The sequence below is a fragment of the Gigantopelta aegis genome, chromosome 4 (genome assembly GCF_016097555.1).
Source record: "Gigantopelta aegis isolate Gae_Host chromosome 4, Gae_host_genome, whole genome shotgun sequence".
NCBI classification, from domain to species: domain Eukaryota; kingdom Metazoa; phylum Mollusca; class Gastropoda; order Neomphalida; family Peltospiridae; genus Gigantopelta; species Gigantopelta aegis.
The window spans coordinates 4481571-4506851 of NC_054702.1; the positions used below are offsets into that span (position 1 = coordinate 4481571).

Below are 25281 nucleotides of genomic sequence, written 5' to 3' on the forward strand. Positions count from 1 at the left end.
AATATAAAATTCAAAGATAAACTGAGGTACAGATTCTTACACGTGCTTAACAAATGTAAATGCACAAATACTGAGAGATAAATATTAAAATAATTCTCAAATTATGAGTAACACACAGTGTAAGCAGCTGTGAATGGTGGCGCTCCACGAAAGACCTAAAGTAAGAGAACGTTATGACCAAACAACGAAAAATGTACAGAACTACTGTAAATAAAAACAGGCTCACATTAGACTATTAAGAAACCAACTAAACAGAGAAACAATATGACTACAAGTTTATTATTTACAAAATAATTTTCTTCGCATCTTCGTCTGTATTTGGAATCTTTGAATTGTAATATTTCACCTATTACGCGTATTATTGTCATATAAAGTTATTTCCCTTGATCAGATCGGCTGCCTTTTCTCCAATCATAATACAAGGAGCATTGGTATTTCCAAAAATAATTTTGGGCATAATGGAGGCATCAGCTACACGCAGACCAGATATTCCTTTTACTCTGAAATAACAAACAGAGAAGATGTCGGCGAATTAAAAAAACAATTGTGTCGAACATTCGGCAGAAACATATAACCCTCCATTTGAAGTTAGACTATTAGTACAATTTAAGCATTTGGATTTAAAAGCCAATCCAAGACAAACATCCAATGGCCATAACTTCATTGGTCTCTAAGAGACAAAATCCCACCGGACAAAATGCTAACCTCTTATTTCCAATGTGGAAATCTTGTGGGCTATTAAACTGAACACGACCAGATCGGTGAACGTTCTCTCTCTCTCTCTCTCTCTCTCCGTCCCCCTCTCTCAAAGTTATATCAAACCCAGAATCTGGTCTCTACACCAGCTAACATCTTACACAGCCAAATAGTTTTAACAAACCCACCACATATACGTGCATCTGACTAAGTAACACATTTTGTTATACAAACACAATGGTAACCCTTTGTGTATTTACCTTTGTGCATAACCATCATGTCTTCAGTCTCTGTGAGGTAGTTGGGTTGCATTAATGGATATTCAAACGGATTCGAGCTCCGTAGGCGAAGCGTCCCGACACTCCTAGGTCGCAACGCTATAGAAGAAAGAGAAAACCCTTCTCCTTCCTCCCATCCTAGATGGTCACTAACCTAAAACAAAGCAATGTTTTAAAGACACTGCTATTTTAAGATGGTTCAGACAAATAAAATGTTTTATCGATTAAAGTTACATACTAAATATTTAGTATAGCTGTGTCTGTAAACGAAGTGTGTTGATGGTAGTCATAATGTTTTTAAGATGCCCAAACTGAAATTGGTTTCCTAATAATTTCATACATAAAAAAAAAAAATTCGAGTAGAAAATACAATGAAGTTTAACAAAATACAAACACTGGGATGAATAACAAAACACATTTCATATACAACACTGATATTTTATGCAGAAAAACGTACTTAATATGAAACTTTAAGACCGTTTTGAGATCTAAGACGCGTACCCAGGACAGCGTACTTGAACCTTCATTGGATATAAGCACAAAAATATGTTAAAATGAATGAATGTTAGACGCTAGATGTAGGCAGGATCATAGTCAGTTACTGATATGGGACAAATGTATATAGAGAATAACTAGTTAATGACGTGGATATCGGCTTCATCCCATTCAGCCAGAACAAGATAAAGCCGATATCGTACGTCATTAACTAGTTTTTTTTTTTTCTGCAGACCATACAAACATATGGGGAATAGCTATTATTTCTGTTATTTCAGCTATATTTAACGATGACCTAGAGGTCAAATGAGCGATTTTGTAATGTAGCTATGCGTGACGTCAAAAGTCATAATGTGCTAATATACGCTTCCGACTTTGCGTTGATCATTCATTATAATCGGCCAATAGAAACTGTGGTTGAAGGATAAATATCAATGAAACACTTGAACACCGTTTGACCATCTCTACCAGAGTTTCTTACCTTCGTGTCAAATAACAATTCGAAACATTTTCTGGATGGCAAATTGACGAGCATTTGAAACTGCACATCGGGGTTTCCATATTCCAGGTCATTTCTGGTTCTGACAAAACCAACGAACTCATTCCCACATGGTGTTGTGCGGTAACCTATCAATAGAACAATAAATTATCCCAATAATCTATAAACTATTGTGTAATAATATATATATATATATATAAGAAATTATTTAATGAAAGGAAACAATAATCTTAAAATTCATTTTATAGAAGATCTCGTTGTCTGATGCTAAATGTCATGTAGAACTCTTTCGAGATGTCAGGGTTTTGAGATAACCAGGACATAAGCTATGATTTATGAGTATGACTGGTCTTAAATATACATCTATACTATATACATAAAACGTTTAGGTTAGGTTTAGAGTATATACCATAACAAGTCCAAGTCAAAAGCGTTTTGACACGCCCATATCCTTCAAGGTTTAGGCATGTCCACCCTGACTCTCCCACTCTGCTACGGCCAGTGGCTTAGTCCAGGGTGGTCTCAAGCTAGATCCAAACCGTTTTGACACGCCCCTATCCTGCAAGGTTCAGGTATGTCCACCCTAGCCCCTGCCTCTAATACGACCAGTGACTTGGTCCAGGGTGGAGAGTCTCCAGCTAGATCCAAACCGTTTTGACATCCATCAACGTTATGGTGTGTCCACCCTGACCCCTGTCTCTGATATGACCAGTGGCTTGGTCCAGGGTGGAATTGCCACAACGTTGTAATAGCATTTTTATATAACAAGATTTCATACAAGTATCGGATCTCGAGAAATTTACATAAACCATTTTATGGATTATTACTCAAAAACACATTCATGTAAGCCATTTGTTTTTTCTTTCTTTTTCCTGCATAAGACGTTGTGACCATGCATTATGTCCTAGATTGAAAAATATGTTAGTCCGTGTTTCCACCAAACCCGCCCAGACACGTATGTTCCCCGTCGGATTCAAACGGAAAATTTAGAGCATGTGAAAACTCTTGCAAAACAACTGAGTTGCTGATATGCTGTTTCCACCAAATGTGTATATATATACCCGTACGCACAAACATGCACTGAAGTGCACAGGATGGAACATGCACAGAAATGCACATACTGGAACATGCATTGAAGTGCACAGAATGGATCATGCATTGAAGTGCACAGAATGGATCATGCATTGAAGTGCACAGAATGGATCATGCACTGAAGTGCACAGAATGGATCATGCACTGAAGTGCACATACTGGAACATGCATTGAAGTGCACAGAATGGATCATGCATTGAAGTGCACATAATGGATCATGCATTGAAGTGCACATAATGGATCATGCACTTAAGTGCACAGAATGGATCATGCTCTGAAGTGCACATAATGGATCATGCACTGAAGTGCACAGAATGGATCATGCACTGAAGTGCACATACTGGAACATGCACTGAAGTGCACATAATGGATCATTCATTGAAGTGCACAAAATGGATCATGCACAGAAGTGCACAGAATGGATCATGCACTGAAGTGCACAGAATGGATCATGCACTGAAGTGCACATAATGTATCATGTACTGAAGTGCACAGAATGGATCATGCACAGAAGTGCACAAAATGGAACATGTACATCCCCCGACAGTGTCTTCTCCATCATCACACAATCAGACTTTTCATAACGTTTTTGAAAGTAGCATCTTCACAATATCGTGTTAGTACAGAAATAAATTTGGTGGTTTTTTTCTGGTTTGATTTTCTCATAGAAAACGTTTGGCATAAAAATTGTATTTCTGTGTGAGTTTGGTGGAAACCCGGCATTATGCAAAACTAAACTTGAGTCAGCGAGTCACGAACGTAAAAAACGTTTTCGCAATTGTTGGAGATCTGGACCCCGTTTTTCGAAGCGATCTTAGTGCTAAGATCACCTTAAATCCATAGTTATCTTATACACTTAAGGTGATCTCAGCGCTAAGATCGCTTTGTAAAACTGGTCCGTTTAGTGTAGTCAAATCACACAAATATAAACGGAGCCACACACCAGTTTTGAAGAGCTCATATTGTAAGTTTATCAACGGGTTAGATAACACTGTATCACCCGTTGACAACGGCTGATCTATCAGAACCCTGAGCAACGTCATCACATGATCCTGAAGGTTTCACCAACTGACAGATCAGCAATCACGGGGATCTATAAAACAAAACAAAGATCTTTATTAGAATGTACGACATTACACTATAGAAAGATATTTATCATTGGATATAAGCACGAAAATAAGTTAAAACGAATTAATGAATGTTAGAACTACAGGTACAAATATCTTTATTAGAATATATACAATGAAACTGTAAAAACAATATTTATTAAAATAAATAAGACAAAACAGTATAAATATCTTTATCAGAATCTATAAGACAAAAAGGAAAAAATACCTTTATATTATCAAAATCTTTAAGACAAATATAGAAATATTTATCAGAATGTGCACTATAAGATAAATCTGCATACAAATATTTATAAGAATGTATAAGACAAAACAGTATACATATATTTATCAGAATCTGTAGGGACATGCAGTATAATGGTCTTTAATGTAAATAAATAAATAAATAAATAAAGAAATAAATGAATAAATAATATAAAGCTTAGAATATATAAACAACAAAAAAGAGAAAAGGATTTTTAACAAAAGGGGTAACTATATTTAGATTAATGAGAAAATATAAAACAGTACAATTATATTTTTAAAATCCGATATGCAATAGAACACAAACTGATACCTTAAGCTCTTCAAGATGTTTTCTTGGTCCTAATCCAGATAACATCATTATTTGTGCAGAACCGATAGTTCCAGCTGACAGAATTATCTCCCTTGTGGCTCTCACTCTTTGAACTTTGTCGTTTTTGACAAATTCTACAGCAACAGCTTTCTTATTTTTAATTATGACCTGACACAAATACATTTTCTTTTAAATTAAAAGCAACAATATCAACAAAATAGAATGAAACAATTCAGATATTTTAATCAGTCGTCATTCAAAATCGATAAGAATTAAAGTATATAATTTGATGCATTTACGTTACCCGTCAGTGGGTCCATTGGGCTATTTCTCACTCCAGCCAGTGACTAGTACATCAAAAGCCGTGGTATGTGCTATCCTGTCTATGGGATGATGCATATGAATGATCCCTTGCTGCTAATCGTAAAGAGTAGCTCATGAAGTGGTGACAGCGGGTTTCCTCCCTCCACATCTGTGTGGTCCATAACCATATGTCCGAAGCCATATAACCGTAAATAAAATGTGTTGAGTGCGTCGTTAAATAAAACATTTCTTTGTTTGTTTCGATGCATTTAAAAGTAATGTTGCTTTTAAAAATAGTAAATGCTTTGCAGTTAGGGAATGTATGCAGTCGAAAGGGTAGAACTATTCCCATATTGTTAGTGGTTCTATATTTCTATATTACTACTATAACAGAACGTGTCATATCCAAGGTATTGTCAAACGGCAGTAATATGATAAGAGTTAATATTATGATAAAAGCATCAAGTATATTGTTTCTGTACTAGTTGTAACATTACCTTGGTTACATGAGCTTGTATAGCAATATGGAGATTAGTTCGTGTTTTTCTTGCTGGCCACAGAAATGATTTGGACGTGCTTGACCGTTCACCATCTCCCAATGTGGACTGTAAAACAGCAAAACCTGAAACAAGTGATAGCTCACAGTAAATTCATATTTATCAAAACGTCAATATTTGTTCAGTATATTTTTCAAAAATAAAGGCAAATGTTGTGGCACTCGGTGTGGGTTAAAAACTTCAACACAAACGGAATGTAAGCAAAATACCCCCCCCCCCCGAACCCCCCCCCCAAAAAAAAAAAAAAAACACAAAAAAAAACAACAACCCCAAAACAAAACAACAACAACAACAACAACAAAAAAACCCAAACAAACCTCGATTACTGTCTTGGTGCTTAATATATTCGGGTTAAACCATATGCTGGATTATGTTTAATATAATGTTTACTATAAACATTTCTTCCCTCGATTACCTTCTGACATTGCCCGTTGTGGTCTGTCTCTTTTGCCGCCATCAGAAATATCGAAGGGAGAGCACTCGTGGGGTTTCGGCTAACCTTGAGTGGGCCTCCACGATTGTGGTAGGAAATACAACATGATTAACGATGACTCGTTACATTTAAAGCCCTCTTTTGAATCTGAAATACTGATACTATGGTGTCGTTGGAACAGTATCTTCTATTTTATAACTCCTTCATGCGACATTTTGTAACGCTGTGACAACTTATCCTCTTAAATCAAATAACACTTGCTAGTACCATTTCCCTCCCTTACCGGTCACTTTGATCAACATTAATGGATTTTCAGTTTGTTTCATTTCTTTCGTAATAAATGCTGGATCTGCTAAGGAATAAAATGGCCATGCTTGAATTCATTTTACTTTATGTTTAAATAATGAGAAATGTTTATAATAATAAAACAAATTAAAGAAAACAAATAACAAACCAAACTAAACCAACCAACCAAACACACAACAAACCAGCAAAACATTGGCTCAACAGACACCCCGTTTACGTTACATTTAGAGCTTATTTTTGCACGTAAAATACCTGTATTGAAATAACTTTTGATGTTAGCTTCATATGAGATGATAATAGACGTAATGCGTAATATTCTTCAGATCAACTTATGACGTCTTTGGTGGTCATACAATTAACACAGACTGATAGTACCATACATCAATGGTTTTAATCAACTGTATTCGATATTTCAGTCGTTTAAAAACTGAGGGATTTTTTTGTTTTACCTATGCTTGTGCAACTAATTCAAACAAGAAAATCATCGTGTCATAGGCATCTTTATAACCATCAAAATCTCCACCATCCCTTCAACAATTACAACCATCCTCACTACCACCACAATAGAATGGACTAGCTGGCCACGACGCAATCCATACAGTGTTGGTTATGGTCAAAGTAAGCACGGATATCACCCCCCCCCCCCCCCCCCCCCCAAAAAAAAAAAAAAAAAAAAAAAAAACAAGGTCGGAGAATCGACCCAGATCTTACTGAACGAGTAAATCGAAAACTAATACTGCGCTTTAGACCATACATCTTAACCATATGTCTGACGCCATATAACCGTAAATAAAATGTGTTGAGTACGTCGTTAAATAAAACATTTCCTTCGATTCCTTAGACCATACATCTACATCGTCAAATGACCATGATGAAGAGCGGAGTTATTGCGGAGTTATTGCGGAGTTATTGCGTTCCAAAGGCGGATCCAAACATCCATTTAGGGGGCCCCAGTGACATAAGGCCAAAGGCTATAAACGTTCCCGACCAGGTTTCTCGGATTCTCCAACGTAAAAAATAAAAATAAAAGTAAATAACTGTCTCAAAATTTAGAGCGGTGGGCGGACCTCTGGGTCCTCCCTAGATCCGCTACTGCATTCGCAGGTTAACAATGGTTTTTGCGTCTGACGTTAGATGAATTATAATTGTCTGACGTGTTCTTTGTATGACCTGATTTGGCGAGCTCCTCGTCCTGCATGTCCTCTGATTTCTTGAAGTACGGAAGAACATCTTTGTAGCTCCACCCGTCACACCCCTGGGCCGCCCAGCTGTCATAGTCAAACCGGTTTCTCCGGACATACGCCATATAGTTCATCTGACTGGTTCCACCCAACACTCAACCTCTAGGCCAGTCTGACCTCTGAACGAATAAGTGAATATATAATTTAGAAAAAGGGTTTTAGCTATCAAAATAAATGAACGAACTAACGTACCTAAGTAAATAAGTAATTAAAAATTATTATTATCATTTTTTTTTTTTGTAAATAATTTCAGTTTGGTCTGACGTAAGAAGAAAAGTAAAAGTGTTTTGGAAATAACCAAAAAATACTATTTTTGTATGCAGAATATTTTTGTGACTCAGAAATAAATTTCAAAGCATGAAAAAAGGCGTTCCCTGTGGGATGGACTGCAAGTAACTAAAGTAGCTGAACTAACTAAACTAACTAATTAACGGCTACCCTTTCTTTCAAAGCCCAGCACGCCTGCTTTTGTGGTTCGGTGTAATACTCCCAGTCGATTTTCGATCTCTCAGCTTTCGGTGCCTCTGAAGGTATATCAAATATAGCCTCGTTTCTATCATCCAACCCAGCTTCCAAAACGAGGACTGTGACGTCACGATCTTCTGACAGACGAGCAGCAATCACAGACCGAGCAGAACCGGAACCAACTAGTATTAAATACAAGCATATCATAATCAGTTATTTTAAGATGACCAAAGACACGTTTAAGTAGTTAATATTTTGCTTAAATAATAAACGTTGGTATCCTTGACAGGGAACAAACACCTCAACTAACAATAGATCAGCACATTTTGAACTACGGCTACTTTTGTGTCTAACATAATTATGATTATTTCAAGACGTGGTCTTAAACTGTCCCTACTCATATGATACTGACTGTAATGTATGTATAACATTTATCTTTCATCCAGTGTCAAAATGTAGAAACGTACCTACAATGTAGTCATAGGAGTCGTTCACCTTCTCAACTAACAGGTCATCTTCGTCGACGTTGTGGCTGTTGTTAAAGATGTATGATCTCATTAGGAACGCCAGAACAGCGACGTTGACAACGGCAAGGATGGACGCCGGACCTGCCATCGGTCTAAAATACATTTATAGTACCCTATAGCTGTTACACAAATCCTGCAATTACTCACGGCAACCGGCAATGCCGTGGAGATTGCCGAACAGTTTGTAATTCTCCACATTAATGTTGTTGTTTGCTTGCTTGTTTGCCGTAGACATTATCTTAATTGGCTATTATAATACTTAATGGATATCTTGAAAGACAGGGCGAGGGAGGTAGCTCCAACATTTCCCACTGAGCTTATACGATCACGGGTATATATCATACATCTTAAGCATATATGAATCGTAGTTTATGGCACAGGCGCTTAACATGTAAATGAGTAAATCTATAAGCAAATGTGTAGGTGTGTGCAATTGAAAATATGGAATCATATTAAATTTATCGACGCCTCGTGCCAATAGCAATATAGTCGATCACTTTAAATTTCGTTAAAAGGAAATATGTTAAGACAAAATGTATTTCGAAATTTCATGCCATACCACAGCCTCTGTAATAATATAATTATTTGAGATTCACCTCTTATTTTATTTAGTATCTGTTACAGTACATAGATACCCAATGTGATGTTTTATTTAGTATCTGTTACAGTACGTAGATACCGAATGTGATGCTTTATATAGTATCTGTTACAGTACGTAGATACCGAATGTGATGCTTTATTTAGTATCTGTTACAGTACGTAGATACCGAATGTGATGTTTTATTTAGTATCTGTTACAGTACGTAGATACCGAATGTGATGTTTTATTTAGTATCTGTTACAGTACGTAGATACCGAATGTGATGTTTTATTTAGTATCTGTTACAGTACGTAGATAGCGAATGTGATGCTTTATTTAGTATCTGTTACAGTACGTAGATAGCGAATGTGATGCTTTATTTAGTATCTGTTACAGTACGTAGATAGCGAATGTGATGCTTTATTTAGTATCTGTTACAGTACGTAGATAGCGAATGTGATGCTTTATTTAGTATCTGTTACAGTACGTAGATAGCGAATGTGATGCTTTATTTAGTATCTGTTACAGTACGTAGATAGCGAATGTGATGCTTTATTTAGTATCTGTTACAGTACGTAGATAGCGAATGTGATGCTTTATTTAGTATCTGTTACAGTACGTAGATAGCGAATGTGATGCTTTATTTAGTATCTGTTACAGTACGTAGATAGCGAATGTGATGCTTTATTTAGTATCTGTTACAGTACATAGATGCCGAATGTGATGCTTTATTTAGTATCTGTTACAGTACATAGATACCGAATGTGATGCTTTATTTAGTATCTGTTACAGTACATAGATACCGAATGTGATGCTTTATTTAGTATCTGTTACAGTACATAGATACCGAATGTGATGCTTTATTTAGTATTTGTTACAGTACATAGATACCGAATGTGATGCTTTATTTAGTATCTGTTACAGTACATAGATACCGAATGTGATGCTTTATTTAGTATCTGTTACAGTACATAGATACCGAATGTGATGCTTTAATCAAAATGTGAACGATCCACATACCTTGTGATGTTGAGAATTTATACTCTAATGCCGGCCTACTATGCTGCACCGTGGCAGAGAGAGAGAGAGAGAGAGAGAGAGAGAGAGAGAGAGAGAGAGAGAGAGAGAGAGAGAGAGAGAGAGAGAGAGAGAGAGAGAGAGAGAGAGAGAGAGGGAGAGAGATTAAGAGAGAGAAAATGATAGAATGGAGACGGTAAGAGAGAAAGGAATGGGAGTTACATACGACGTGACGCTATCACAATGTAGAGGTATATATTTGCAATAGAGAAGGAATTGGGCACGAAGTCCCTTGGAATAGTTGACTTTCATTCGTTGTGTGGATGGATGTATACTGAATTCCATTAGCAGCGCACCCCCCCTTTGTTGTATGGAATAATGTATAACACAGAGGTAAGACCAGGATGGCGAGGGATCGCGTCCGCTCGCTGTACTGGTGTTTCGCCTAACTGTAGATGGATATGATCTGATAATACGTTGTTGGTGCCAGACAAATTGTTCACGGGCGCTCGACCTTCTCAACGAGCCATAGGTTTGACACAGTGCTGAATATATAATTCCCGTGATGTTAGATCGTGATACACAGAGTAAAACACGGACGCCATTATGATTAGCTATCGGTATGCGTAAACATAATGGTGTAGCTGCGAAAACGCCCTTGCATGCCTCTTTGAACTCTTGTTCTAATAGCTAGATTACTCAGGTGATGCGTCTCAAGCGAATGTCAGTATATCATTATTGATAGCGGTTGCAGTGAATGCACTGAAATGTCACTTTGACAACATCACCTTGATCACTTCATCTTGATGCAGGACAAATCTCTGAGATAAAGAAGCACGACAGCGGAGGTCATCACAGCAGGTACTTGACAGGTCAACTGACGTGACTCATGACCTCAGTGTGTTGTGTAACACGGTTATTAACCCGGAGCTCCACATACGGGCAATGGGTCCTTGCCCTCAGCAGCAAGGACTTTTATGTATTTCCCCACAAACTAGACAGCACATATCACGACCTTTGATATACCAGCAAAGACATAAATATTTCCAGCTTCATAAACGTATCTGTAAAGAAATATTTCTATGATCAATGTGGCACACACAAAGGGGAAAAAGAAAACCGAGAAAAAAAACCTTGGAAAGCATTTATATCAAGACATTTGTTTTTGTACCAGATATCATATGGTTTTTTAAATAGTGACAGAATGAAATCTGCATGTTAAAAATGTAATGCCAAAGAGCTGATGCAAGATTACGTTATTTTACTTAGAATGACGATCAATGTGTCACACACTGACTGCAGTCTATTGTTGATCCAATGTCGTTAATCTTTAAAATAAGACAAGTTATAGAACTGCCATTTCGTCAATCTGTTTGGACTCTTTCTGCCAGTGTCCTCCAACTCTGTCTTCTGAGCTGTCCACACCGTCGCCTACCTGTCTCAACTTCCTCCATTGGTGCATCCTCGTCCTCTGCCGCTAATAAAGCTGGTCTGACCCACGGCACTAACAACCGCCGGTAGTAGGGGAGCATAGTAGGTAGTTACAAGTGCCTCTTAACAATGCCAGAAGTAACTACTGAACACTCTCTGAAGTGGTCAGACTGAGTCCACAGCTAAAAACTGATGGGGAATGACAGGTGTGTGGCACGGATAGCCACAAGAGACAAGCACCTGTCGCGGTTGAAGTGACGAGGACTGGTATGTGGAAGTGGACAGCGAAAGAAGTTGAAAGATAGGAAGAGTTGCCAGATCGGGAAGAAATGAGATGGAATTCAAAGGAATGGGGGCAGTGGGATACATTTAAAAAAATAAAATCGTTTCCAGAATATTCCTTCAATATTCCTTTTTCTATCCATCCTTTTTCAGTAAAAAAGCTTCAAAACAAGCTTCAATGGCAGCTATATGACCTTCATTGGGCATAATTTTAAAAACTCTCACAGTAATGTACAGTAGTGTGCTATTGGATGTTAAACATTTGATAATTCTGACTCGTGGTCATCAGAGGAAACTCGCTAAATTTGTTTCCATTGGCAGCAAGGGAACTTTTATGCACTTTCCCCACAGATAGGAAATTATATACCACGGCCTTTGATCAGTTGTGGTGCACTGGTTGGAAAGAGATAAAAACAAAATCAGTTTAATGGTTCCACTGAGGTGGTTCGATCCTGTGACGCAAGCACCTCAGGCGAGCTCTTAAACGACTGAGCTATATCCCGGCCCCATGTAATATAAGGTTCAAAATATTGTTATCATAGAATGAATACTTTCCAAGTTATTAATCAGTAAAGAAGAGTAAAGTTTGTTCTGTGGCCACTCCATAAAACAGCAAATACAATCTCATAACTGATCCATACAACGTTATATATCATAGATATAAATACGACAGTACATCGCCCGTTAAGTAAATAATTATTTTTTTTTTTTTTATTATTTTTTTTACAAGTTTTATTGCCAGCCCCTTGTTTACAATTAGAACAACACATGCCAAGGGTAAAACATGGGTTGTGTACATAAAAATAATAAAACAACATAATATAATACTTTAGGGTACTGGCTTGCAAACCCCACCTCACCCCACCCCCCACCCCCTCTCCATCACAGCCTCTCTCTCTCTCTCTCTCTCTCTCTCTCTCTCTCTCTCTCTCTCTCTCTCTCTCTCTTCTCTCTCTCTCTCTCTCTCTCTCTCTACATATCTAATCAATGTAGCTATCCATTTATCTTTCTCTCACGCCAAAAAAACAACAACACACTTTCATCCTTTTCCATTCTATGAACGACGTACATAAATATTTAAAATACGCACATGATATATATATATATATATATATATATATATATATATATATATATATATATATATATATATATAAAACACATATACACACATAAACACACATACATATACATATGTATGTATCTACATTATTAATGCGTAGACCGCTGGGAACAAGACGATGCACAAGGAAAGTTACAAAAATTAGGTCTGTTCAAAGAGAGAATAATACACTGACCACTTGGTGAAGTATTAAGATTGTTCTTACTAAGATAAATAAATTTTTCTGCTTTATATCTTTGTTTAGCTTCGTTTTGGAAGTGTATAATATTTAATTGGACCCTTTGCACTTTACATTTATATATAAAATATTTAGCTAATAATAGTAGTAGGTCAAAAACATTATCTGTTTTAATATTATCTTTACATCCAAATATCACTAGCTCAAGAGAAAGCTTTAAATTACATATATGCTTACATGCGTTTGATAACTAATTTAAATAATCATTCCAAAAGTTCTGAACAATTTTACATTCCCAAAATAAATGCACTATAGATTCTTTTCCTTCATGACAAAACGTACACGTTTCACTGTCAATTAATTTTAATTTATATGCGAAACTATTAGTAGTTAATATTCTATGAAGTATTGTATATTGGAACCATCTAAGTTTTATTTCTTGCGTGGTTACAAATGGTTTTAAATGAATAGTGTGCCAATTAAGGTCTGAAATCTAAATAATATTGCCATTTTGATATTGCAGAATTTGGCTTTTCAGAAGTTACAAGTGTGTAATAATATAGTTTCGAGCCATTTCTGATAGAACAAAGTTTTGTTTGAACAGGAGAATCATCTAAAGGAATATTTGTTTCTATTATATTCAGTTTCGTCTTCCTAATGTAAGCCTTAAGTGAGTTAATAACTCCTTGATACTCTAAAAAAGATGCATTTAATTTGTATAAATTATTAAATGCGGTTAAAGTTAAAAAGTTGCCGTACTCATCAACAAGATCACAGATTTGAGATACACCTTTCCCAAGCCATTTCTTTTTAAAAAAAAAGATTTACTGTTAATTTTTATATTGGAATTATAAAAAATTGACTCTGATAAAAGTCTTCAAAAGATGAAACATTAATTAATAACGAGAAGTCACGGAATACAATGATACAGTCTTTCCAAAATAGATTTTTTTACCAATATAACGACCCGGCATGAAACCAGTTTGGTCTTCGTTAATAAGAAAATGAAGTACTTCTTTAATTCGTTCGGATATACACGCAGATGCTAATTTATAGACAACATTTAGAAGTAATATCGGTCGCCAGTTGCTAAGAAAACGTTTCGGTTTATCACCTTTAGGTATACAAGTTATTATTCCCAGTTTCTGAGTAACAGATAATTCACCACTGATAAAAGCATAATTAAGGGATCTGAGAACAAAATAGCCTGTCTTTCCAAAAACATTTGAAGAATTCTGCAGAAAAGCCGTCTGATCCTGGACTTTTGTTATTTTTTGTGCGCTTCAATGCATTTGATAATTCCTCATAGGTTAATAAACCTTCTACAGAATCAGCCTGTTCTTTACTTAATTTGTTTAAATCTTGATCTGAAAGTAAATAATTTAGATTGGCGTCACTTATATTTTCTTTAGGAGAATAAAGCTTTTGATAAAATTCTTTTGTTTCGTTCATAATTTCTTTTTCATCTGTAATAATAGAACCATTGTTTTTTTCAATAACTGTTATGGATTTACTAATAAAATTTCTATTTTCTAAGTTACAAAAGTAATTAGTAATGCGTTCACCCTCTTCTATCCATCTAGCTCTCGATCTGATGTATACACCTTCCATTGTTTTTTGACGCAAATTTTCTAAATCTTTTCGTTTTGAATTAATGTTTTCAAAGTCTAAATGGTCGCTTTTTTTCTAAGGATTCTATTTCTTCAATTAATTTTTCTTCCCGTTTACTATTTTCTTTTTTCAAATAAGATGAGTAGGAAATCGTCTTGCCTCGTATCTCCATAAGTAAAACTTCTAAAAATAATTGATCATTAATTTGAAAATCAATTTCCGTTAGGGGAATATTATCGATTGCTTCCAGATTGTAGACTAGTACATTTCCGATAGGTATTATGTTTTATATTTTCAGTTAATTCGAACTTATGACTTAGCATAGAATGATCTGTTCTATATCCATAATGTATACTAGAGTTTATTACAGAAGAATATAATGAATTTGATATTAAGAACAAATCTAATCGGGCCTGTTTCAATGGTGTGTTCCTCCTCCATGTATATTTACGAAGTTCGGGGTTATGGTCTCTCCAGATATCAACAAGATCTAGCTCACTAATCATCTCTAATACTGCTTCACGTGCATTTGGGTTTTTAATATTTACGTAGTTGAGTGTATCTATGTGTGGGTTTAAAACCAGATTCCAGTCACCCCCCGAGTAGATAATATGTATTATTAAGCAATTTCACTTGTTGTAAAATTTGCTTGTAAAAATCCTGACTATCTGTATTTGGACAATATAGGTTTACCAAAGTTAAACGTAGATTACAAGTTGTTATATTGTTAAGTAAATAATACAAATCGAACGGTGAACTGCTAGTATTAATCTAGATAACAGGAAGCGTCTTTAAAAATCCCAATCCCGCATAAAAATGGGCAAGTTTATTTTTATGACGTCCAACATATTTTCAAGCATCATAGTTCATGATGGCCGAGACGTAGCCCAGTGGTACAGCGCCCGCGAGATGCGCGGTCGGCGTGGGATCGATCTCCGTCGGTGGGCCCATTGGGTTATTTCTCGTTCCAACCAGTGCACCACGACTGGTATATCAAAGGCAGTGGTATGTGCTATCCTGTCTGTGAGATGGTGCATATAAGATATCCCTTGCTACTAATGAAACAATGTAGCGGATTTCCTGTCTAAGACTATTTGTTAAAATTACCAAATGTTTGAAATCCGATAGCCGATGATTAATAAATCAATGTGCTCTAGTGGTGTCGTTAAACAAAACAATCTTCTTCTTCTTCAAGACACTATTAAATGGTGTGTCACAAATTATGTGAACTTGGAACTTTGACCCAGCAGACGTGATGATATTTGGTAGACTGCTACCTATAAGATTCACGGCTTTGATACTCACACTAAACGATAGAACGAGTGAACACGGACACTCTTCTGTCTTGTATCGGCTCTAATTCACGATAATCACACCACACTGTACAAACAACACCAACGCTAGATAAATCGTAGTGTACATTTTTATTATTTATACAATAAAACTAAAAGAAGATGTTTATTTTCGTGATAGCATTAGAGTATAATCTTGTTATTGCATTATTTCGTAGTAGACGGACAAACTCTCACCATAATTTGATTTCTGAATTTCTGACATTAATAAGGTGAGGTGAGATGACATTACATTTAATTATTTTCATTGCCTCTGTTGCTGTGTGTGGAATATCAGAATTGTAATATGAGACATATAATGTGAGTTATTGTCATGCAGATATTCATTCAATATACAAACATGCCTTTCATTTCATATAATATGCAATAGTTAGAGAGAGAGAGAAAGAGAGAGAAGACTCACTGCCACCATATAATATCCCTACAGTTCCTTAATACGAGGTATTATAATTTAAAAGTTCTTTCCCGTTGACAGAATATAGTACATTCCTCGGACTTCGATTCATTTCTAAAACAATATTGTCATGCACAAGGGACAGTACAATATCTCTCCATTTTAAAATAAAATTATTAATACTAAGATGGCGTGGATATACAAAAGATCACATTCCAAACGGTCACTGTGTTGAAGATATGGACCATTTGGAATATATTTATATAAACACATCAAATTCAAAACAGATACAATATAGTACGTTTGAAATATGTTTACATTAACACATCACATTCAAAATGAATAGTGTGTTGAAGATGGAGTACATTTATAATATAAACACATCACATTCAAAATGGTCACTCTGTAGAAGATATAGTACATCAGAAATATGTTTATATAAACACATCACATGAAAAACGGTCTCTGTGTTGAAGATATAGTACATTCAAAATATATTTATATAAACACATCACATTCAAAACGGTCACTCTGTAGAAGATATAGTACATCAGAAATATGTTTATATAAACACATCACATGAAAAACGGTCTCTGTGTTGAAGATATAGTACATTCAAAATATATTTATATAAACACATCACATTCAAAACGGTCACTCTGTAGAAGCTATAGTACATCAGGAATATGTTTATATAAACACATGACATGAAAAACGGTTTCTGTATTGAAGACATAGTACATTCAGAATTAGGGAACGGGATGTAGTGGTAGTGTCCGAAGTGTGACGGGTAACAGGATCGGTGAAACAACGGATCCATCAGTGATTGTGGTATGTACTGTCCTGTCTTCCGGGAAGTACATATAAATTACACTGCGTTTCATCTTTGGCAGATGTTGCCAATGTGGCTTCAATGGGATTATTCAAATGACCAAATTAAACAACGGTAATCCAATGTGAAATGTAATCAAGCATGCCGATTGGGCTCAATTCGGAAGAGGACAGAACATATATTTAAATATCCGATGAGTATTACCCGAGTTGAGGGTTGTCCACAGTGGAGGGGTCTGTGATCGCCTCCATCTTGCAGGTACCAGTGTGGTGGTACACCGTGATAGTGATTGACCTGACGTAACACTGCCAGTACCTGTCAGAGTCGTAGGTGTACTGACTACACGTCGGGACCCTCGTCGTGTCCAGTCGGGCTCCGATATCTCTGAACACTTTAGTCTTCAGCTGTTTCTGAAATATCCAAACACCTGGAAAAAAAAATGAGAGAGTAAACTCGCCACTCCATCTTCTGGGTAGCGGCAAAGGGTAGGTTATATAGCTATTTCCATAGACAGCACAGTAGATAATACGGCCTTTGATGTACCAATCATGGGACCCTGGAAGCTGTCGATCGAGCGACCCATTGCGCCTAAACAGGAACTCTTTACCACTGAACCTACATTCGATCCACCACCTTTGACTAATGCAAAAGACAAAAACCAACCACCATGTCTTTTTACATGTATTACAACAAAGAGTTACTAATATTGTGAGTATAATGAAGAAAATACATGATAAAAGGTTTGTAGGCTAGCTCATTCTGCTAGAAAATCACCATGGATTTTGCTCAATGGGTAGTATCACCATGGATACCATGGATTTTGCTCAATGGGTAGTATCACCATGGATTTTGCTCAATGGGTAGTATCACCATGGATTTTGCTCAATGGGTAGTATCTGACAGTGGCATAAACTCCCTACAATCCCTACCCCTCATGACAAACACACACAAATGCTAACACAATTATACCTCTGTATATGACCATCATATCTTCTGTCACCCATTTCAACTGTTCACTGACCTACAATAAAATAATGCTCTAGAGCTAAACCAAATAACATTCGGCATTGTCGAAGTTCGATATGCATTCAATATTTGACAGATCAGTTAATACCACCATTCCTGCCATTAGTAATAATGTGACAGGGTTTATTGTTAAATATATTAATTGTATCTGGGCAATTTATTTAATCCAGTACGACTATGTCTACTAGCCTTGCGCTTGAAACATGAATGGGGTAAACTACATATAACAATTGTGTGCAAAACTATGGGTACTTAAACACTAATCTGAACGATAAAACCATTATTGTGATTAAAAGCTTATCTCCGCACAAAGCAGATTCCAAAGGGTATTTTGACAGGGTTGTAATTATTTCCACGAATGGCTCTCAAACTGTTCGTCTGTGGGACTACTAATCCCCTGAACACTATATCCTTACGCCGCATGCAGGAATACTGCCACCGAGTACTGGTTTGACATATCTAAATATGCACTAAACCATGTCCTGAACAGATGACAGGGAGCTTGATCCATAATAGTTTGAAATCAATTGTAATGGAATGAAACGAGTGATTACAATGAGGTGGTCAGAATCTTTGTGACATACCAGTTGCTTTCAATAGAATAAACTTTAAAAGAAAGAAATGTTTTATTTAACGACGCACTCAACACATTGTAATTACGGTTATATGGCATCTGACATATGGTTAAGGACCACACAGATATTGACGAGAGGAAACCCGCCGTCGCCACTTCATGGGCTACTCTTTCCGATTAGCAGCAAGGGATCTTTTATATGCACCATCCCACAGACAGGATAGCACATACCACTGCCTTTGATATACCAGTTGTGGTACACTGGCTGTGACGAGAAATAGCCCAATGGGCCCACCGACGGGGATCGATCCAAGACTGACTGCGCATCGAGCGAGCACTTTACCACTGGGCTACGTCCCGCCCCTAATACACTTTAAAAGACACAATGGGTAATTAAGGTGATTGAATAACATACCTGAAAGAAAAATACAAAACCGTGCTCATCTTAATTTATAAGATAACTTTTTGTCTACCTCGAGGAAACCTTCATCACTCCACCCTGAATCCTCTTCTAGTTACTTAGATCTATGCATTTTACCCAAGATAGATTGTTGACCGTAACTCTATGAAAGTGTTTCAATCCATTAGTATACAACATATTGCATATTTAATGATACTTGCGAGGAACTATTTCGCTCATATCGGGTCTTCTGCAATACTCATGTGGTTGCGTAAGGTAACGGAAACATTAGAAGATCTTTGACAAAGTTGGCGTTTTTGTGGATATTGAAATATATTAATTGAAATACTTTGTTACCTTGGAGTAAAAACTAAGCATTCGCTCGATATGTTTTCTCTCCGACAAATTAACAAGCATGTGGAATGCCACATCAGGGTTTCCATATTCCAGGTCATCTCGAGTCCTGGCAAAGGCAATAGCTTCACTGCCGCAGGGTGATGTACGGTAAGCTTTAGACAGAGCAATGCGTTATTCAAACACACTACGAAATATTTAACATAATTCATCCAAATGAAACTACTGTCCGAACCAAATTGTTAACAACTACAATAAATTACTCTCCTACCTTTAATTACTGTTACATTTCCCCCAAAGTTTATCCAGACACAATTTGTGAAAAAACCATTACAGTGACACAGATTCCACATACGAGACTGTAACGATGTCGCCAGTATCGACTTCGCTGAGATAGCATAGGGCAAAATACATGCAGTTTTTTGCCATCTGCCTTTTTTTTTTTTTTATGGAATACTCTTCAAGAGGGGTGAAAGGCTCCACATTATGTGACATAAGTAATATAAAATCAATTATCTCTAGTGGTATCTTAAAACAAACAAAAAATACTAATACAAAAAATTAGTATGACGTCATCACGTTTGCTTTTATAACATGTCAAGACGTTGTTACATTAAATCATATCCTTACACCCCTCTTGGAGAATATTTCATAAAAAGTCAAAATGGCAGCCAGCACAAAATTACATGCTTTTTGCCCTATGCGATCTCAGCGAAGTCGATATAAGTGACATGGTTATCATCTAGTATGTGGAATCTATGTCAATGCAATGTTTTTTTTCAAGTTTTTTGTCTGGACAAAATGTGGGTAAAATCTAACGAAAAATAAAGGTAGGAGAGCAATTTATTGTAGTTGTTAACAATTTGGTTCCGACAGTAAATCATTAAACATTTTGATGGATGAAATTATTTAATGGAATTATGTTTGTGTATTATCGGCAATGAGTACCCCAGTGTTTTCTTGTACATACCAACTCACCAGTTTTGAAAATATCATACTACCATTTTGTACACGATTTATTTAACTTTTCGGGACTCGTTGACAGCGGTTGATCTATAAGAACTCTAAGAAATGTCATCAGGTGATCCCGAAGGTTGTCTTCCACTGGAAGATCACAAATCACTGGAATCTGTAAAGCAGTAATATAGAAAACAAAACTGTAGAAAGAGTTTAAACAGAATCTACAAAACAAACTGTATAGAGATGATTGTCTGAATATATAAGAGCGACGATCTACACAAAGAAATCTTCTCGGAGATTTTACCAAATGCCCATTGGAATCTGCATTGTGAAGAGATAAGACCCTAACCATGTATTACGGTTTTGTCGTTAAGATTAATAACGATCGTTATTAGAATACGTAAGAAAGCAGTATGAATATATTTTATCACGATATATCAGAAAAACTGTATATAGATCTTTATGAGAACATATAAGACAATACAATATACAGACTTTATAACCATCTACAACAAAAACTACAACGATCTTCATAACATGTTTAAGACGAAACCGTATAAAGATAAGTATTACAATCTGAAAGACAAAACAATAAAAAGATAATTGTCACGAGATATAAGACAGAGCAGTAGAGTGATAACAAAATGTATTGGACATAACAGTTCAGAATTACCAGATAATATAAGAGAAAACAAAACAAAACATAGCCGATGAATCTAAGGCACAAAATTAGTTTATCAGAATATAAAAGATACGGCAATACAATTAGTGTATCTGACAGAATAAACAAACTACATATACCCGACCTTAGTGTTACCTGTTATACAGTTATATAATTGGGCTGGACGCACATTAGTTAAATGACACAATGAAACTGGCCTTGGTATGTATAGCAGAATTAAACCGACACTAATCTGGCCGAATAAAGAAACGATATCAACAGCCTTGATCAGCATTGTTTTAGAAACCATATCAACAGCCTTGATCGGCCATTGTTTTAGAAACCATATCAACAGCCTTGATCAGCCATTGTTTTAGAAACCATATCGACAGCCTTGATCAGCCATTGTTTTAGAAACCATATAAACAGCCTTGATCAGCCATTGTGTAACATTTCACTTTTCAAATGGTGTAAAGAGACATGGCAACGACGTTTCGTTCATATAGGGCCAACGTCTGTCCCAGATCAACTAGTTGACGTCTACTCCATGGATCTACATTAATATAACTGAAATTATTGGTTAAACGGCTATCTTCGTCTTCAGCAAGTGTTAAAATTACCACGTGCTAGATTTAATTGACTGTAATGTGTATTGTTAAAACTTGTTATGTTTTCTTTTATAACACAACGAAATAAAAAGGTTGTAAATATTTCCCGGCAAGTTTAAACCAAAATGTGACAAAATAGAATACTTTGGTAACTGAGTCATTATTACAAAGTAAACTGTTAAAACAAATATACAACAAAACATAAAACAGACAAAACTAAAATAAAACAAACTCGATGTTAGCTGTATCATATGGAACGCGGAATGATACCTTTAACTCTTCAAGATGCTCTCTGGGTCCTAATCCAGACAACACCATTATCTGTGCAGATCCAATAGTTCCAGCTAACATAATTATCTCCCTTGTGGATTTCACTCTTTGAACTCGGCCATTTTTTTTTTACAAATTCCAAAGACACAGCTTTCTTATGTTCTATGATAACCTGACACAATTTAAATGTTAATTATTAAAATGAATGAATGAATGAATGAATGAATGTTTAACGACACCCCAGCACAAAAATACACATCGGCTATTGGGTGTCACAAATAGCCGATGTGTAGTTTTTTTGCTGGGGTGTCGTTAAATATTCATTCATTCATTCTAATAATATGTTGGTGCATTTTAACCACAGACACTTGATACACAATTAGTATATATAAATATTTCTTATATTCTATTATAACCTTACAAATACATAACAATAAAAAAACACAAAAAAACAACAACAAACAAAACAAAAAAACAACAAAAAACAAACAACAACAACAACAGAAGAATAAAATATATAGACAGAAATATAATGTTTATAATGGTAATCAAAATCGACAAAAACGAGACAATATATATCATTTTAATACATTTCACCTTGGTTACGTGAGCGTGTACAGCAATATGGAGATTAGTTCGTGTTCTTCTTGCAGGCCACAAAAAGGCTTTGAACGTGCTTGACCGTTCACCATCCCCCGTAGTGGATTGTCCAATAGCAAAACCTGGAGCGCATTATAGACATTTTATAACTTTTCCAAAAAACTGCTGATGCTGTTTCAAATATTATAAACGATTTCTTTGGAAATTTGACTTTCATGTCATATGACTCTCTTGACTAAGAATTATACTTCCTGGTCTAATACCGACTCTGATTAAACATTATGTATGGCCATGGGGGAATGTCTGAGAAAGTCTCTATTCCTAAAAAATAATGAAGACGAGGCTGGATAGTGGCGAGTTGCCTTTTTTTTTTTTTAGGAATGGAGAGGTACGAGGATATTGCCCTACTTAAAATACACCAATAAATAACAATATGTAAGTAGGAAGTTTAGGGAATCAGACTCTATGATGCCAAATACCCATTTGGCCCTGCATTGTGCAGAGATACGGCCTCCTGGGCCCCTATTTTCGCAGCAATCTTAGCGTTACGAAATCGTAAAATGAAAATTGTGTACTATAGTGACGTCATACCCTGCGATGGTTTTTACAATGTTTTAGCACTACGATAGCTTCCCCAGACTTGGTCCTAGCTCTCTTAAACAAAATTTGATCGTCCTTACAAGTCGCTTTGTGTTGTACTGCCAGATCGCCAAGATGCGAGAGTTGAGTGGATTGGGCCTCTTATCACGTATTACGAGTTTGTCGTTTAGACTAACTCTAGTAGTTTTGGAGGCTTAACTAATTAAGTGATTTATGTTCGTTACTGAAAGTTATCTTGAGATATTGTTTACGTGTCAACTATTACAAACATTTCTTTTTTCCGTTACCTTCCTGACATTCTCCGTTGTGGTCTGTCTCGTTGTCTCTTTGGCAGCCTGCAGAAGTATCGAAGGGAGAGAACTCGTGGGAGCTCGGCTCACCTTAAAGGAAGGGACAGTTAAGGCATTTGACCTGGTATGCATATTCAACGATATATAACGCACATTATTGTTTAATATCAACAAGTATAATCATATAGTTAATTAATAAAACGCTTAAATGTGACGGCTATATATACAACGGGCGCAGCCATTTTGTACCATCCCAGTGAATACGCCCTCTGGCAAGTTGGTGGTTACGTGATACCGAACGTGTCACGTCAGGAATTAGTCTTCGAAATGAAGAAGTAAAACATACCTGATTTTTTGCAGATGCATCGCAATGTTCTGTAATAATATCCATCACAGTAAGCTGGCAATATAATACAGTTATTTCAACACTTTGACAATGGTGGCTTATTTTTATTGAAAAATATTATAATATATACTTGTTTTGTACATACATTAACCCACGTACTGAAATAATAATCGGAGTGTGTTCTTGGTTAATTGGTATTTTCTTTCCGTGGCCTGTACCTGTGGTTCCTGATTGGCAGGTGTATATTTAGACGGTCCCCAGACACTGTGTCTAGACACACTAAAAAGACGTGCCTCTTTTATTAAGATCATAAGGTATTGTCTGTTAGCCGCGCGGACGCCTCTCAAATCGTAATGGACATTATCTCTTTATTACTGTAAGTAATTCTGTAAAACCCTTGATTAAGTAGACTTTCCCATCTAAAATCACAAAACTGACCAATTACGTAGTCCCAAATAAAATAAAATTATCACTTGGGTATCGTGAGTGTTCGTTTTTGCTCGAACGCACCCTACCAATAGGCCTAATAATAAGCATTTTTTCTTTGGATTTTTTTTTTAAAGAGAAAAATACTATAACTCCATTTCGTTCTATTGATGCAAATTGAAATATATATAGTTAAATAGTTTATTATACTATCAAGTCATTTATGTTGTTTTACAAGTCAGGTTGATGAAAGCGAAGCGCCTTATCGTAAATTAGAGCGTTTGTTTACACTGTGCTTAAGAGGGGTTGGGCGGAGCTGACGTCACTTCGCCCCAAGCTATACCACCGTACGTCACAAAAACGAAACAAAATGGCTGCCCTCCAGTTAGAAGGAATAATCATGGTTTTTTTTTATTAATTCTAAAATTACGCGTTTTTCATTTGTTAAAGTGTCAGTATGTGTTGGTGGTTCGGGTATGCATGTTTCCAACACATAAGGCTCTTATTTAAGTTTACCCTCCCTTTAAGTGGGCTTCCACGGTTGTGGTATTATGCAAAATATGACATATATTGGCTGTTGTGCTCTACATAATTCTTTGTTATCATATTGGTAGCCTTCTTTGTAAATTGTTTATACCGAAATGGTTTACACCCCAGCAGTTGATTCATTTATTCTCCTGTGGATAATAGTTTTACATTGACGAAACGTAAAATCTTTTAAATATTTACATGTACATTTAATTTTAAAGTGATTTCAGCGGCTTTTTTAATATGTAAAATGTATAGACCTG

General features: G+C 36.1%; 1 protein-coding gene across 1 annotated transcript; it reads right to left on the reverse strand.

Annotated features, from left to right (window-relative positions):
• Positions 1–299: 299 nt before the first annotated feature.
• LOC121372083 (glucose dehydrogenase [FAD, quinone]-like) lies at positions 300–22309 on the reverse strand. Its single transcript, XM_041498346.1, is given in 14 exon segments — positions 300–500; positions 965–1128; positions 1951–2096; positions 4061–4120; positions 4123–4153; positions 4744–4911; positions 5544–5668; positions 7513–7702; positions 8022–8230; positions 8516–8667; positions 17580–17785; positions 19733–19884; positions 20741–20858; positions 22229–22309. Coding segments are annotated over 14 exon segments (1938 nt in total). The 3' UTR covers positions 300–364.
• Between the last annotated feature and the right edge of the window lie 2972 nt (positions 22310–25281).